Raw genomic sequence first — 17,608 nt, 5'->3', positions numbered from 1 at the left:
TTTTTTTTTCTTTTTCCCCAGGAACAATAGCTAGGCACATTTTTCAAGTTTCTCGTTCATTACACTAGCATCATAGTTCAAAGATAATGTTAGAGGCATATTTTCTATTAATATAATGGTCCAGCATCACTAAGCACACAGTGGACATCTTTCATCCAGATAATAGGAGGGGAAGACACAATTCACTAAATTCTGCTGACTTGGCAATTCACATACCCACACCCTTACACTTTGTGCCAAATGTCTTTCATAAACAACTGACAAGCTCAAGTTACAGCAGAAGTTTAATCCATCATAGAAGGGCAGCTGTCACTGGAAAGCAGCAAGCCACTCATACTAAATGGACAGTTGAAGAAAAAATCTGAAGTCTATCTTGTTCGGTGCACAATACTGGAGAGCAATGGCTTAGCAAGTTAGCTGGGACACCAGGGTTAGCCTTCTATTTCTTGAATAAATTGCTAATTGATTTTTAATGACTATAGAATGTTATGATCGCCTTTTTTTATATACAAGTCGAGTGCTTCAAGTATTCTGAATGAAGTGTATAACCTTTCACAGAGTGACATTAATCAAGAAGGGCAGAGTACTCAATAAAATTAATGGGCAGTAAATTGGGAAATTTTGAGTAGAAATGCTATTTTTTGCAGGCTAAATCCAATCTGTGGAATTCGCTGCCTCAGGAAATTATCTAGCCATATGCAATGGTTATGGCCAATAGCAAGATCTCTAGCTGAAACTAAATATTGCTTGTAATCATAAAGGGAAATAAAATTGGAGAATATGTGTAGAAGGAGACAGCAGAAAGAAGAGGAGGTACAGGCAACATTTAACTGTCTTTGAACATAGCTTCCTGCTTGAAGCCTCCATTTTTAAAACCCTCTCTTTTGGGAAAAGTACTTAAGCACCTTCAGAATTTAAGGATGTATAGAAGTTGTTTCCTCGGCTTTGATTATAGATCAAATGGTACCCTACTAACAGGTGATACATAAAGGACCGTGTATATACATACTAACATGAGACCTAGATATTTATCACTGATCAATTACAAAATGAAAAGCTTTGTATTATTTTTTTTCCCTTTTCCACTCTCTCTTTCCTTCTCTTCCCGCGAATATTTAGGTAAATGCAATTTATTCTCATATGCTTATGGAACTATGACTTTAAACTCTGCTCAAACAGCATTAGAAACTTTTTTATTGGATAATGCATTGCCTTGCATTGTGAGGGAAAAATGTTTCCCCCAAACTTCTTTAGTCAGAATTCAAGCACAAAAACAATTAAAATAAAAAAAGGATGGAGCCTCACCCTTCACAGCTACAGCTGCGTTGAGCATATTCAAGAAGAATTTACATTATAGGTAGTCAGTAAACCCTAGGTCTCAGGCAAAGGCTATGTGGCCCATAAAGCAAAGTACTGTTACTCTTGTATTATTTCTTCTTCTTCCATTATACTTTCATACTGCTTCACAATAGTTAAAGGTTTACTTTTTTTTTTTTTTTTTAAACTTGACATTGACTGACTAAAATGCTTTGCATTCATCCAGTCAGTGAACTAAAATGATCTGATAAAATTGATGCAACCCTTCAGAAGTAATTAAGGCAGGATGATTTGCTAGAAAGTGTCCAGATAAATCAATACAGTGAAGAAGCAAAACTTTGAAAGATTCTTTTTGATACCTTTCCTCATTCTAGAGATATCACATCTGCAGAAATATCTGCGGAAAAAAAATTCTCATCCCAAATGAACAAAAGGGTATTGCTAACTGCTCCTAACAACATCCAACTAACAATTGTAAGTGGTGATAGCATGATTTTTGAGGCTGCTCAGCAAACAAAAAAGAAACAATTTGTTCAATAAATCCTTCTTTTCTGGTTAACTTTTCAACTGCAAAGCTGATTCAGGCTTAGGAAAACCTTGGCTCTGACGTCCTTGTTCTCTTTACTTTAAGAGCTCTTCCTAGTAGACAGAGCACTCTGAGGACTTGTGATGTGAAAGGTCTGATTCCTTCCTTTCTCTCAATGTCTCATTAGAGATCTAAGTCATCTGACAACTGGGTCTTTAGTGGTTATGCTCTTCTGAGCATGTTCTTCTAGTTAATTGGTCTTTGACCATTCAGACTGTGATGCAAACAAACCAACCCCTGCGTTTGCAGGAATTTAGCTTTGCTGGTTGGATGTGGTAACAAATCCTGCACACTGTATTCTTCTTTGACCTCTAAACAGTCATAGAATCACAGAACAGCTTGGTTTGGAAGGGAGCTTGAAGATCACACAGTTCCAACCCCCCTGCCATGGGCAGGGATGCCACCCACTAGGTCAGGTTGCCCAGTCCTGTGTATGTTACACTGCTTCTTCCATGTAATGTGCTAAATGTATTAATTATGCATTTTGCAACTTATTATAAATCACACTAATCTAGCATTACTTTTAACAAGGAAATTACTCATTGTTATTCACAATTCCTAACTTTTTCACAAAACTATTAATGCTGAAAAGAAGCCCCAAGAAGATTTGAATGAGGGATTATAAAGAGACACAGTACAAAAATTGTCTTTCTATATATGTCAAGTTCCATAAGCACTTCTAACTTGTGGGACAAACTGTGGGATTGATTATATAGCACTGAAATCCTACAGATTCCGAATCTGCTATTGTCCTTGGAACCTGAATAATTTAAGGCTCATACACAGCTTGTCAATAATGACATGAAAAAAGCACATTTTTGCTTTAGAAATCCCTGGTTGGTCATACATACACCTCAAGTAAGTCTATATACAGTTTCTGTCTGACTTCACCATTCACAGAAGGAGCAAGAAAAAGCACATATTTTTACCCATCATATGTCTTTAAAGATGGATTTAGACTTACTGCATTATTATCCTAAGAATGAAGATTCCACCTCGCAGATCCTTCAATATTTGAAATCTAATTAGTTGTCTTTGCTTGGTTGGTTTTTAATCCAGTACTTGTGTATGTGCATAATTTACAGCATATGAGTAATTCCATTAAAGCCAATGGTCAATATTATTGTTACCAGCAGAATTGAACTGATATGCATAAGTGCTCTGCTTGAATGGGATGAGGCACAGGACTGGGAGAAATATATGATAAAGAGCTCATTTTCTGAAATTCCCAGGGGAAAACAGCTCCATAAAATTAGAAGTTTTCTGTACACAGTGACTAAGAAATTACAAAATCATTGGTTCAAGCAACAAGATTTAAGCATTTCAGTCTAGACATTCTAGTGCATCATGAGAAGTATTATCATTTATCTTGTCAACTTGAAATACTTTAAGCCTTCCTGAGTCTTAAAGACAGGTGATAAGGAGTGGGAATTGAAGGTCTCAGAGCTGACTCAAGGTAAAGGAGAGAGAAGGGGGTGAAAAAATTACAACCTCCCCAAATAAGCAAAAATATATATTAAAAAGGAAGAAAAAACAAAGGAACTAGACTTACTTTTATGGGCTTGGAATCAATAGAATAAAATTTCTTACGAATGGCATAAAATATAAGCAAAGGACTCCAGATGCCTTTGCTCTTATTCTGGGTAGAATTTCTTTCTAAGCATTGACATTCTAATGGTCTTAAAAGGACTGTAGGCCACAGGTGCTCCTTGCAACCATTCTGAAACACTCTGTATTTTGTAGCTGATGTTATCAGATGGATGCAAAGAAGAGACTGGAGTATTCATCCCAGGCTCAGTCTGATGACACTCAAAGGAAGGAGCAGCACTTGATCAGTTGCTCATGCTAAAAATTATTTGTTTTGACAATCACATTTGCTTTATTTTGAAGTTCTTAAGGGAAAGGCAAGTTTTAAGCTCAGCTGTCATCTCCAAGCACTTGTAAGTCTCTTCTTACCGTCTAACCTCAATTATGGAATTTTACAAATTTTGTATGTGCAAATAGACAGCTAGAATCCTTTTGCAGAGTGTCTTCAGGACACAGGCAAGACAGAGCTGGGTGAAGACAAGTGCACAGGGATCATAAAACAGAGCAAAAAATGCTCCAGACAGGTTTTTCTGGTATACGGTCACTGTAGATAAAAGCAAATAATGTAGGCAAGAGTCATCATACATGGCAGTGGGAAGAATAATATGTAGTGTTCCAAGATTCCTACATGCACCTGCGTTCCCCAATTGTTCTGTGTGTTGTGTAGTGACAGAAAGAGCAAATTGAAATTCCACCCTGAGCCAGAAATATTAGTTATTTTTTCGGAACTCACCACAGGAGCTAAATGGATACATTTACTGAGAAAGGACTGCCTTGATAAAGACAACAGAAACATCAAGGGAAACAATTCAAGATGAGTACAGAAGAGAGAAGGGGAAGCAAGCAGACATATGAAAAGATGGAGTCTGCAGAGGTTGCCTCTTCAATCCTGTTGACAAAGACTATGTGGAATCTGGTCTAGATGTCCTCACCGAAGGACACCTTCTCTGATCCAGAAGAACATTAATTCATGGTTCATTGTAGAAAAAAAATCTTTGGGTATAGCTATAATTCACTGCTATACTGCCCAATTTTCTTGATAAGACATTGAAGTATCCAGAACTGACCAGGCTTCCCACACTGCTCTATGAAGAAGACAATTGAAAGCAGTGCCAGGCTCAATTTCAGAGTCACAAGAGCATACGCTCCAGAAAAAAGTACACCTTGACTGGCTTGAAATTCTTGGTCAGTGTAAAAGCAGGAATCCTGCAGAAGGGCCCTACCAGGCTATGGCAATCTGTGCAAGAACAAGGCTAGAGTAGAGATCCTGAAGCACAGCCTTCTAACTGTCAGCTGCTTGATGGCAGACAAACTGAAAACATGTAGAATAGCTACTTGAACTTCTCTGCAAGTATACAATCACAGTGGAATGGCATTTTGTCTTTATATGAACTCCCTCCAATGAAGAAAACATAAAAAATATGAAGCAAATTGTATTTTATTTTTGTTGCACATAGTATGCAGGAAGTGCATTGCTACCGATAGAATATGCCAAGCTTGTTTCTTTATAGCAGCACTGAGTTATATTTTCATCACTCATTAACTATGGCCCCACCTTTCCATGGATATGCCCCCTTCTGCAGCTGGGAAAGGCTGTATAAAGTCTGAGACATAAAAAAAGCAACAATTTTCAATCGTCTAGCCCCAGATTGCTGATACCGTAATGCTGACAATGAATCTTTCCACTGCATTTTTTACCCTCCACTGTATAGCCACTGGACTCCACGATATCATTTCATTCTTTGGTAACTTTCTATATTCATATTTCATCTGTTTTTGGTCTGGGTGCACATTGTTTTTTGCAGTCGGCTGTTCTTTAACAGGCTGAGCTATTATGGGAAATATGAGGTCTCTGTCTGAGAGTGGGAAGAGAATTAAAATTTGCATTCAAATACCAGCAGGTCAAAATGTCTGTGGTACACAATGACTGAGCTGAACTTTTTCCACTGCAAGCTACTTGTTTTGAAAATGCTCACTGATCCCATATTTCTATGGCATGGTAGTTTGTGCTTGCAGAAGAGGTAGGGGGAATATTGACATGGGTCTGTTTACTACTGTCTTAATTAAATCCATAATTTTAAGTGGCCTTCACACAAATCTACTGTCCTTCTTTCTACTGGTAAAGGTTGCTGGCATTTGACTTCACACTTATCATTTCAAAACAGATAAATAGAAAGTTAGGCTCTCCCTTGATTTGAAGAAAACAACAGTGTTACTTAATTTTGATTTCACCAAGTTGCAAGATCTATTAGTACCAGTAATGTCCCAAAGGGGCACAGGTTACCATGGCAAGTCAACAACCTCAAAAGTGGATTTTGCTGACATAACCTAAGCATATTGAATTGTTAGTGCAAGTATCACTGGGAAATTCATGTAGTCAATTATACTAAGGGTGGGAAAACAAAAATAATTGTGGAATAATACCACCTGTGCTTTTAATTAATTTTTTTTTTTTTTTAAAGGAGGGTACTATGTACCTCTGCAGAGTGTTTGGCAATACAGGGATTCTGAACTCCTACTGCAAACATTATTTACACAGCTAGAATTTCTTACATCAAAGGCAATTTAATTCAGAGCTCCAATAAACCTCCTCCTTCGCCACCTTACCCTCTTTCTCTAGGTTTAATATGTAAAAGAGGGGGGAAAAAAAAAGCAAAATAAAAACCAAACAACCAAAACCAGAAAACCACAAAAACAAACAAACTTTTTTTCAATATATTTCAATTCAGTTTAGCATAGATCACTTGTCCATGGACTTTAGAATCAATCAGACCATGTCTTCCACTGAGACTTAAGGAAGAACTGTTGGTATCATGATTGATTACTCATGGTTGCTTCTGTTCCTAGTTAGCTAGGAAAGAGTAATTATAACTGTTTCCTTCTTTAAAGTTCATTTTGGAAAAGTAGTATAGAAAAGTGACTCATGTGTGGTCACCGCCAGTCCAGATACCCTGACATACCAGAAACAAAGTAAGCTAGATGGGAATCAGTTTCAGAAAAGCAGGCCTGAGAAGGATTTTGCTATCAAAGAGGCCATCAGTGTTTGTGGTCTGGCCAGTTCATGTCAGTTCCCCCTCCAGTTTCAGCTACATGAACTGTTTCCAATAAAACCTATAGCACTGCACAGAAAACACAAGCAGATTCATGGTGTTCTGTATCATAACTGTCTTTGCAGCCCTCGGTTTCTGTGCTTGGATGTGTAGACCTCTTTTGCCAAAGTGTTAATTCTAGAGTAACTTCACTGAAAGCAGAGAACTGAAACTGTGCCAGTGGAAGATCAGAACTCATCCTTCAGTGTACAGAGCACACTGACATCCTTGAGGGCAACGCTGGAGAGAGATGAATGAAAAGCATTTAAAATGTGTCAGCCATGAGCTGATTCTAGTGCTTCTAGAACAAAGTAGGAGGTTGAACGAAGTGACCCACTGATTTCAGGGTATTCACCCCTTCTGAATTACTGTTCTAGCAGCGATAGCAGCCTAACAATAATTCTTTGGAACCCAGCTTCCAAAAACCCCGATGCAAACTTCCAAAAAAGAAATGCAAACGGACAACTAACTGCAAATCAAAATCCCTCTATATAGCAACGTCTCAGCTATATATTTGCACACATGCATTTTAGTTTTAAATTTTTCTTTGGCCTGTTTTTACCCAAAGACAAATCTTGATATTCATTTATTGCCAAGTTATGAAGCAGCTCTTATTTTGTAGTGCACTGGATCTGTTGCATTTTGAGGATGAAAATAATCACCTCTAAACAAAAGTGTGTTTTTTTTGTGTTTGCTATTTTATTTTATTTTATTTTTTTATTATTTTATTTTATTTTGTTTTATTTTATTTTATTTTATTTTATTTTATTTTATTTTATTTTATTTTATTTTATTTTATTTTATTTTATTTTATTTTATTTTATTTTATTTTATTTTATTTTATTTTTTAAAGGTGTTTCAGGTCACCCTCTGTCTGCATTGAGACTGACTGGGCCATACAGACCAGCTGCAAAAGAACAGACAATGCACTGACCCAGGCAGAACTCTGACAGATAAAACACCCAGACTGGGCAGGTCCCCATGACTTTCCACAAACATAGCCTGGAGTCTGGTATGCCATGCCCCTGCTCTTGATCCATTTTGCTCGTTGATACAGGCAGCTGACAGACCATTTTTCCTTATCGTCCCTACTGAACAACTAACATCAACAGTGGCATTACCTTTGCCTTCTTATTGCACTACTCTTTTTGCCTCCTGAGCAGTAGATCTACTTAGAGGAGATTCATGTTATTGAACTGTCTCCAGTGTTCTGCTGAAGTCAGATCCCTGTACAGAAACTATCATCCATTAAGGCTCCCCATGTTCTCATGTGGCTGATTACCCGACTGGGTTAGCTTGTTGGGTGAATTTACAAGTTGCAGAAATGCTGTGTAGTGACCTCCAAAAATTATTTTGACTTGTGTGACTTAATCGGGATTTGAATTTAGGCCTCCTGAGGCAAAAGTAACAGAGCTTTGCATGTGTTGCCTTGTTCCTACATTAAGTGCATACAGCTTTTTTTTTCCCCTTGAAAAGGAAAAGGTTGATCTTTGAAAAAGTCGTCCAAAAGCCCAAAGGCTATTTAGCCACAGGGCTCACAGTTCTTTCATTACAGCTACTACTGCAGTTCCATCTCCTACTGCTGCTTAGTTATTTAAAAACCTTTTCATCTTTTAAAGGCTTTGGAAATTCACTCCAAAAGAATAAAACGCTGATTTCAAGCATGGAAATATCCCCGATGATGGTGGGTTACCAAATCTAAAGATTTCATTTCATCTTAGAATTCTGGGCTTTCCCTTCCTGTCTCTGTTTATTTTGTATTTACATTTGCATGGCTGATTATCCAGAAAGGATTTTCTGCCTGTTTTATTGTACTGCTATTTTAGAAAGGCTTCTATTTATCTCAGTGCAGTCTGATAGCAAATTCTACCACAAGTATATCAGAACAGCACTGATTGCTGCATGCATGGGAATACACGAGCACATACTGTTCATTGATTTACATAGTCAATTAAGTCCTTAAAAATAAAGATAATGAAAAACAGTACTGTAAGCTGTAGATAATCACTACCTTCTTTACTAAGGGGAGGCACCACTATTGATTCTTTTTTTTGCACTTGATCAGTGTATCCCACTTGCATTTGTAGCCAGTTCCCCAATTTATGATATTGCTAGAAATCCGTTCTATATTTCAGATGATGAATCCACCTTTCAGTTGTGAAATCACACCCAAAAATCTCAAATAAAATGCATGATATTTAGATCTCATAGCACACAGCTAATAAGTCTTCATCTGATAGGCACACTACCCACTTATGCACTAGAGGTATGCTGAAGAAACAACTATCAGAGAATATGAACAAGGTGCAACTGTATATCAGCCGACAAGGCTGCCCCTTCTCTTTTCCTTGTGAATCTTATCAGAAACACCATGTAGACAAGATGAGCACAATGTCCAGGACTGACTTCTAGATATGCTTTAAAAATCCACAGTAGGGATGTTCTGTGGCAACAAGTCCCCTGACTCAGTCCCAAACCCTTCATTTAGTAATTCTGGTCACTTTACATCTTTAGGGAAACATGTCCGACATTTTTAGCCCTTCAATTTGAACACAGTTCATAGAATTGAATTTTGAAGACAGTGGCTGTAGAGGATGCCATGAGAGCAGCTAAACTATATGCTATGACATCATGACCACCTATCAGAGAGCCTGCAAGTTCTGTTTAGGCAGAAATCCCGCTGAAATCAATGAAAAAAAGACAATAGTGGTTAACCAATTCTCTGCACAGGCAGGAAAAGACTTATTTTTTCACAGTGAGATTGGTGAAGGAGTGGTTGTATTGCCTTACATCTTGAAAACAAGATGTTGAAACAAAATTAAACTCAAGGATTATAAATCATCAGTATTTGAGCCACCACTTGTGTTCTGACCTTAGGCATATCCTCCACTCTTTTTCTTTCCCGTGGACTAGATAATGAACCAAAGCCTGTTATTTGTGAAACTGCCTAGTGGATCTGGGTCCAAACTTAACTCCTCTGAAGATGATTACTTCAGAAGGCAGTGATCATCAGTTCTTGAAAAACTGGTAGTATGGCCCAAACAGTGCACCCACAAACATAGGCACTCAAAATCCTAAGACACTTAGAAGTGTCCCAGTAGCTTTGCTCTTAATTTTATAGCTCTGGGATAAAAGATTAAAGAATAAAGACAAGAAAGGTCTCTGTGGTGATTAGATAGCAGTAATTAGGAAAGAGCCTAAGGAAGAACAAAAGAAGAAAGAATAGAGAAAGGGCAACAGAAAGACAGAGCAATTAAAGAGGTCCTTCCCACGCAGGAGCACTGGGCAGAGGTCTCCACTAACACCCCTTTAACCATCCCATGAAGAAGTTTATTTTTAATAGATAGCTTCTTTTCATACAGAGGAAGAGGGCTGAGAGGCCCAAAGTTGAGGCCTGAAGGGCTCATGAAAACTTCATTTCACAAAATAAGTGTCCCTTTTGCATAAAGCAAATGTTCAGCAGCAGATTTTTTGTGGCAGGTGGCAAACAGCAAGTCACTGCTGTTATGTTCAAGGCAGCAGTATAGGCAACCATGACAGTTGCATGTGCAATTGTTCATGAGAAAAAGGAAAAAAATTCAGGTCAGCATTTATGCAAATTAAGGATGGACACTGCTTTTTTTTTAGTGCATTAGTGCTGTGGCCCTTCAGTGCTCTGAACCATGGTCCCTCTTCCCTTACCCACCACTGTTACAGCAGAAGGAGAAGAAATAACCTCTGCAATCCCAGAGATGGGTTGCTCATACTTGCGTGCTTATTCTTTGTTAATTTTTCACATCCATGCCAAAGCCTGCCAAAAAGATGATTAAAAAACCTCAACCCCACAACAATAAAAGCCGAGCACTTTCTTGGAGGGATGGGGGTGGATGGGGAATAAACGCCATGGAAACGTAGACAGATATATTCTTAGAATCAGATCATTCTCTTGTGTAGAAAGCCTTACTAAATCAAGACTAAGCGCTGCAAGAATAAATGGTTAGAAGGAAAAACACAGCTGGCAAAAATTGGGGGTTGCAGCTCTGCGTTTAACATCTTCCACTTTGTGGCAATATCACTGCATTCCTCACATCTTCCTCATTGGCTGCAACAAGCTGTGGAGGGATGAGAAAAGCTCAGGATATTTCAATGCTGTCAGCAAAGTAAATTATACCTGTTGTCCAGTTTATTTCCTATTTTAATTTAATCTCAGGTATTGTAAAGGTGACCATGGTGACCAAAGGTGACCATGAGCTCCAGTTTCAAGTTCCATTTAGTGACTCTTGGAGGTATGATCTCTCAGAGACAGAAGGGTCTTCCAGTACAGCCTGTCTAACCCACTCCATCTAGCACATGCAACACTTTGCTGCCTTTGGGGATGTGATGCTTCTGAAAGCTATGACTGATTCAGTCTCAGTCCACTGTGGCGGCTCTGCTGCCCTATCTTAGATCACTAAAATGTTTTCTTGTCTAGGGACTGGGCAAGTCTACCAAGGATTGTACAGTTAAATTTGAGGGAGTCAATCTACTATGTGCCAGTTCAGGCATTTATTCCAGAGACAGGTTAGTGCTCTGAATCTGATCCAGAGCTGGCTCTAGTCCACCTATAATAATACCACAGTCTTCAGTTTACAGTCAGAGCCTTGAGGTAAACTGTCCCTGGAGGCACTGCATGTTATTTTCAGGGACTCAACCAAGCATTCTGATGCGTTGCACAAACGACATGGGACAAAGCCAATATTCCAGAAATGATAGCAGGCTTGTGGCTGCTCATTATTAATATTTAATAATCATGGAGTAGATAAAGTAGAATTATTCAGTCCTAGAATTCAAGGTGCAATGGCCAAGCTGTATGCAAAACATCCCACGTCAAGGTTCTCCATTACCCAGCAGTATGAACAGCCCAATGCAACAATGTTCTGTTGCGTTTTGCGTTTGCTCTGTACTCTGTTTTCATTTATGTATATGATTGTTTAATTGCAGGGGAATGGAGAGACCAGGCACTTAGAATTGAGGCGGCAGTAGACAGTCTTGCATGCAGTGTCACAGGGCTCCAGCTGCAGAAAGCAGATTTCGCACAAAGATAAAAGCCTTTCTAGAGACAGGGCATAGTCCAAGTTGTATTTAACTCAGAAGTGAAACTTCCCTGAAGGACAGTAACAAATTGATTAAAAATAATTAAAAGGAAGCGCCATTAGGGAAGGTAGAAAGAACCAAATCTGCTCAGATTAGAAAAAGATTAAGGGGACACAACAAATGCCTACAAATACTTAAATAGGTTGTTAGAAACTGCACAGGGATCTATTTTTCTCCTGAGTCAACAGGACAATAAGAAATAACGGACTGCAGCAGAGACTTATTACTAAATGCCAAATGACTCAATTTGTAACATTTGGCTTTACACCTGCTGCCAAAAGCTCCCAAGACTGAGGGGTCCTCAAAAATGGGCCTTGGTGCCTGCACAGGGGAGCAAGCTGTTGAGGCTGGCTGATCACACTTTAAGAAGGGTCTTGAGAATAATAAATTCAATCTTTCAACAATGCATAAGAAAAATCGTGATGTGTAGAGGTGTCTGTCAGCTCAAATGATTCTATGATCTGACTGCATGTGCGACAAAGCCACCCGGCAGTTATATTGGGACAAAATATGCCTCGAAAGGTTGAGGCAGTGTAGTAGATGTGCTCCTACAAACACTTAACACCTCCTTCAACAAAGATCATTTCTTTAACACCTCCTTCAACAAAGATCATTTCTTTAGCATAAAGTAAATGAGGTTGTTTTGCAAAGATTTTCATCTTGTCCAATATGGTTATTTTATATTTAAAAATTGCCTCTTTATAAGCAATTGTCTTACGTGACACTATAGAAGTGTCAAACTGTTTTTCCTAACATTTTTCTTTTGCATTTCAAAAGAAGCCAATCTACTCACAAATCTTATCTGTTGAGTGAGAGAGGAGATTGGAAAGTGTATGGACCTTATTGATGTCAAGTCCTTCTAGGGAATAAAAGTTTATTGCTTTCCTGTCTCTGATCATCTTTTTGTTAGCATGTGGATCACAGGCTGGGAAGCAGTACTCCATGAAAGAGACAGGCTTCACTACAGATGTGAAAAGCTGAAGGAGACATGAGAGGAAGCGTGAAGAAGGAAGCAGAAAACTGAAGGTAAAATTTGAAATGCTACTTCAGTGGATTAAGAGTCCAGGGTTTGTGGAAGGTCATACAGCTTTCTAACTTTTAAACATGCAGGCTTAACCTTGAAAAGTGTGGCATAAGACAGACATGAGTTTCATGACTTTACTAGTTTATTTTTCAGGGTAACATGCTGCAATATTCTAAGGTACCTCCATTCTCACTGAGAGGAATCTAGGTATCTTTCAAAAGCTGTATTTCAGGAAATAGGAAGATATAATTGAAAAGCACTTACAGAAAAGTTCAAACCAATGGAATTGCTCCATTGGATAAACATTTCCAGCCAAGTAATTCAGCCCAGAACCTTCTCTATCGTTCTACTGAGTTTTAGGTCAGGGTCTTATTTTCAGATTTAAGGAGGGAGCAAAGAAAACTCCCTGCATCAACATGTATGTCCTTGGAAGACCATCAAAACAGCCACAAAGGTCCTGAACAGCCATCTGTAAGTCCTCATGTTGTACACATGACTGCATGTGGAACATCTAGACAGCATAATGAAGATTTTACAATGTAGAAGGTGAGATCCTGACTTTTTGAAATTGGAAATTTGACACTGAACTCAGCAGTATCAGATCCAAAACTTGGTGTCTAAATTGAATTTCAGAAGAGCTAAGAACCTAACAGTCAGCTCAAAATTTGAATGCTTAGAACTTTTAATATTAATCCAGTAGTTTATATCATTAAGTTTAAGGAATGACTTCTGAAAATCACCACCCAAAAAATTCAGCCCCATAATTGTATGAATTGCAGAAACCCTTTCTTATACCAACTCTCTAGCTCAGGGCACAGTTGGAGAGGGGAGATATATGACTAGATTTTTAATTTAATTAATTGTGCAGATATATCTCCTAATAAAGCACATTTTAATTTCCATGACCGCTCTGTGGACGAAGGAGATCTTTCAAATTGTTGTTGACCTGAGAATAGAATAGTCTCCAATCTCTGCTCTCTTGTGGAGATGCAGCCCCCAGTGGGTTTTTACAATGAGTCCACTCTTACTGGCTTAAAAAGGCAGAGGATGGGGAGTAGACTTATGAGTGAATCAGGCTTCACTAAATAAATGGTGGCTCACACAAAGTTTAAAATGCATATCTATATCCTACCCCACTTACTAAAACTTTTCATCCACTCTCAGAAATTGAAATACTGCATCTTTTGTATTCTTTACCATCCAGAAATATTATTTCTGTTGATCTGGCTAGCTTAAGCAGGAATGCCCTTTGCATGGACTATAAAACGTACTGTATAAAACGTATCAGAAATGGTTTGAGAAATCCACATATGAAATTGCTGTGTGAATGCTTAGAGATGGTTTCTACATATGAATATTAAAGCCACAGTGCTCCTCATAGTCATGCCCTGTAGTAACTTTCCAATCAACATTTGCCCCCAGAGTAGCACAAACCTCTTTGCAGAAGGAAATACTCATCACATCTCAGATACCTACTCTACTGTATGGCAAACACTGATCCGTGCTGTCTTCTATCCACTTTGTCAATATATAAAACAAAGAGGCAAAAAGTGACATGGGACAATAGGTTCTTAGAATTATTTACAGCTTAAGTAGGTCTGTCATTTTAGGTGTTCAAGCATTTACTCAAACTTGGTATTTCACAGCTTTTAAACACAGGTGATATATATATATATATGCATATATATATTTTAAAAAACACAAACTAAATGTACTCTTCCTGTTACTGAAATTGTGTCTGCAGCATTAATTCTAGCTTTTTTAGAGTTGTCTAGAAATAACTGGGAACTGAGGATAGCAAATATTTTTGTTTCCACAGCAAGTGTTCTATCAAAGCCACATCCTAAAAGTCTAACAATATGGTTGCCCTTAAAAATAATGACCATCAATTTGTATTAATTCCAGGTCTCAGTTCACCATATTGTCTCTTAAGGAAAAAGAATCACTCAGAAAATTAGTGAAAAAAACTGGCTAAATATCAAACAAAATCCAACAGCTAAAATCCAGGTTGCTGCAGGGACACCATAAAAAATCAGACCGTCTGCAGCAGTCATGGTGGAAAATCATTTAGCAGTGAGTATATGCTTTTGGCTTCTCTTATTAGATAACTGATAACTGAGTTCTGAATGATTCACATCCAGTCATGTAAATGATACATGGACCCAAAAGTGCAGGGATTGGCAGGGTCTTTTGTAAAACATGCCCTTGGAGAAAATTATGATAACTTGTGGATAGCTTTCACAATACTAAATGACATACACTGCCAAAGCTATTTTCTTGCTTATTTCTGATATCTTTTACTCTCTCCTATTTCCTCTGAACTACCCATAAATCCTCTCAATCACACAAAGACAGATGGTGCTAGGAGATTGGAGGAATGTGAGCTAAATGTGACAAAAAGACAGGTATATTATATATAGCCATAGTAGAGCAGTAGAGTAGTTTTGCCCAGTTGCTATTCTGACCTAACTTCTATTCTTCTCCATTATTTTATTAATTTATACACTTTCTTCAAGTAAAGCTAATTTTTATGTTCCAAGACTCAGACTTTCCTTGTGGTTTGATCTCTGCCCTTTATCTCAGGCATTAGAAGGAAGCTAGAATCACAGTTCTAATCTAAATTTAAGAGGATAAAGAGACAACTGTTAGCTGTTCCACACAGAGAATATCTATTGCAGATAAGCTAAATCTTCAAAGGAAAATCTTGTAAACCCTAACCCACTGGTGGGTAGAATACAGCTTCAGGCTCATGTTTAAGAAAGAAGCTGATGTTGATTAACAACGCAAGCCTGCTTTAGTCCAGATTACCCTTTCACGTGTTTTGGGTCTTCAGCTGAACTCCATCATGCGTTGTAGCACAAGTTCTATTTACACTGGAATTCCTATCATCTTGGAGAACCAGGTGTCATAACATGCCAGTTGTCAGATGTAGTCATAGTCCACGGTTACCTTTATGCAGTCAGGACTCAGCTGTATGTGGATTAAATGCCTGGACCATAACATATTGCTGCAAAAGTTGATGGCAAGAGCTGAATACAGGAGTGTATATATCTGCTTTACAGGTAAAGGCCAAATCTGATTTTAACTCCTATAGTATAATTGTATTGCCACTGAATTCCCCTAACAGGTCAGGGATTACAAGGGAGAAACAAAAGCCATTGAATTTTCCAGTTTTAGTGTAAAGGACAAAATGAGATTTAATTTAAAAATCTGCATTTAGATTAAAGAATGTAATCTTTTGGCTGAAGATGTAACAAAGATTTATACTAATATCAGAGTAAGGAGAGAGTTAAGAATTAGTGTTAGGATAAAAGTCATAATCAGGAGTAGTGCTGGCATGAAGAGGGGTTTGTGAGACCTGTGAGCTGATCAGCATAGTGCCTTTGTTACAGTAATGCCACGGGTAAAGCACCCAGTTGCCTTTTACAAATACTTCAACATCAGTAATCTGGAGACGTAAGGAATAGTTCACCCCTGCAGAGAGGGTCTTCGTATGGCATTCTGGTCAACAAAGGTACATTGCGTATCTTCAAAACAATAAGCCATGTGCCAACTAGTAAGCCATGTGCCATCTTTCAACATTATAATTTCAATGGAAAGTCAATGTTTACATTTAACGGCACCATATAAACCCTCCCATTTCACTCACTAATATGCTGAGTTAATTAAAGCTCCATGCTAGCAACCATGCCTTCACTATCTAGAACAAGCATGAAAAACAAAGATCAAGCTAAAGCCCCAGAGTTTCAACACAAATGGAGCACATGAGCATGCCTTTTAGCTTATCATTTTCGGATACGTACCCAGTAGAGTACATCTGTCCAGCCCTCCATCGTGATGCACTGAAACACCGTCAGCATGGCAAAAGCAAAATTGTCAAAGTTCGTAATGCCGTGCTTGGGTCCTTCCCAGCCTGCTTTGCATTCGGTGCCATTCTGACACTGCCGCCCATGTGCAGACTGGGGAGCACAGGGAGACGGATCATCTTCTGCGGGTGTATCTTAAAGGAGAGGAGGGAGAAAAAGGAGATGAAGAGAATTAATTGCTATTTGACACACTGATAAGCAAGTGAAGGATATCTGATTTTAACAAATGTATTTTGCAGTGAATTTGACAGCTTTCTCTTGAAATACACATGGAACTATTAATTTTAATGGGCATAGGGATGTTTTGTTGTGCTTTTCTTTTTGTAAAGAAAAGAGAAAATGGCCATGTTGTCAAATTTTACAGTCAAAACTGAAATGTATATTTTTTTAACATGCCCTCCTAGGAGGAAGAAATAATGCCTTTCAACATGAGAGGGAACATTAGGTCAAATCTATTACATTTCTTTAGGCTGCATGTTATGACCAGTGTTTTCATATTGCAGTCACCTGACCTCTGGGTTAATCTCAGAAAGGAACTGCAGCACTGACTGGCACTTTGTTGAAGAAGGCCGAACCCCTGCAGCAGACAGGCTTCAGTGCTCTGGAGATAGGATGATATGGTGCTGGGCACTGCTAAATTACAGCTTAGAGTCTCTGGAGCTCTGCTCTTTCGGAGTTCAGAAGCTATGTGGCATTTTATCAATAGCTCAGCAGCACTCAGAAACTTTATAAGACTCTAATGCTCGATTATCCACCCTTTATTCTGTATAGGTGTTACCAAAGATCTCAGAACCTGTCCAACAAGCCTGCCTAAATGCCTTGGTATATGAAAAATGCTACCAAAAAAAAAATATTCTTATAAGCACGAAAGCTCCACAAGTTGTTTTTTTTTTTTTTTCCAGATATACAGACTTCAGAGTCTCATGCCACATCTATAACAGAAGCAGGTATCTATGTGTGGGGGAGCAGATAATTACATTTTTTTTCTTATTCTATATGGCTAAAAAGTAAGTTTCCAAAAGTTCTG

General features: G+C 38.3%; 1 protein-coding gene across 50 annotated transcripts in view; it reads right to left on the bottom strand.

Annotated features, from left to right (window-relative positions):
* The window catches only part of CACNA1C (calcium voltage-gated channel subunit alpha1 C), a 494,498-nt gene that overhangs the window by 157,023 nt on the left and 319,867 nt on the right, over window positions 1-17,608 (bottom strand). For all 50 annotated transcript variants that reach the window (XM_080576059.1, XM_080576022.1, XM_080576048.1 and 47 more), the window contains one exon: window positions 16,519-16,715. In XM_080576059.1, the coding sequence (XP_080432185.1) occupies window positions 16,519-16,715 (197 nt within the window). The remainder of the gene's footprint in view (window positions 1-16,518; window positions 16,716-17,608) is intronic.

This window comes from Anser brachyrhynchus, assembly GCF_964034855.1.
Source record: "Anser brachyrhynchus genome assembly, chromosome: 1".
NCBI classification, from domain to species: Eukaryota; Metazoa; Chordata; class Aves; order Anseriformes; family Anatidae; genus Anser; species Anser brachyrhynchus.
Note: the sequence above shows the minus strand (reverse complement) of the source record. Positions and strands in the feature narration are given on the sequence as shown.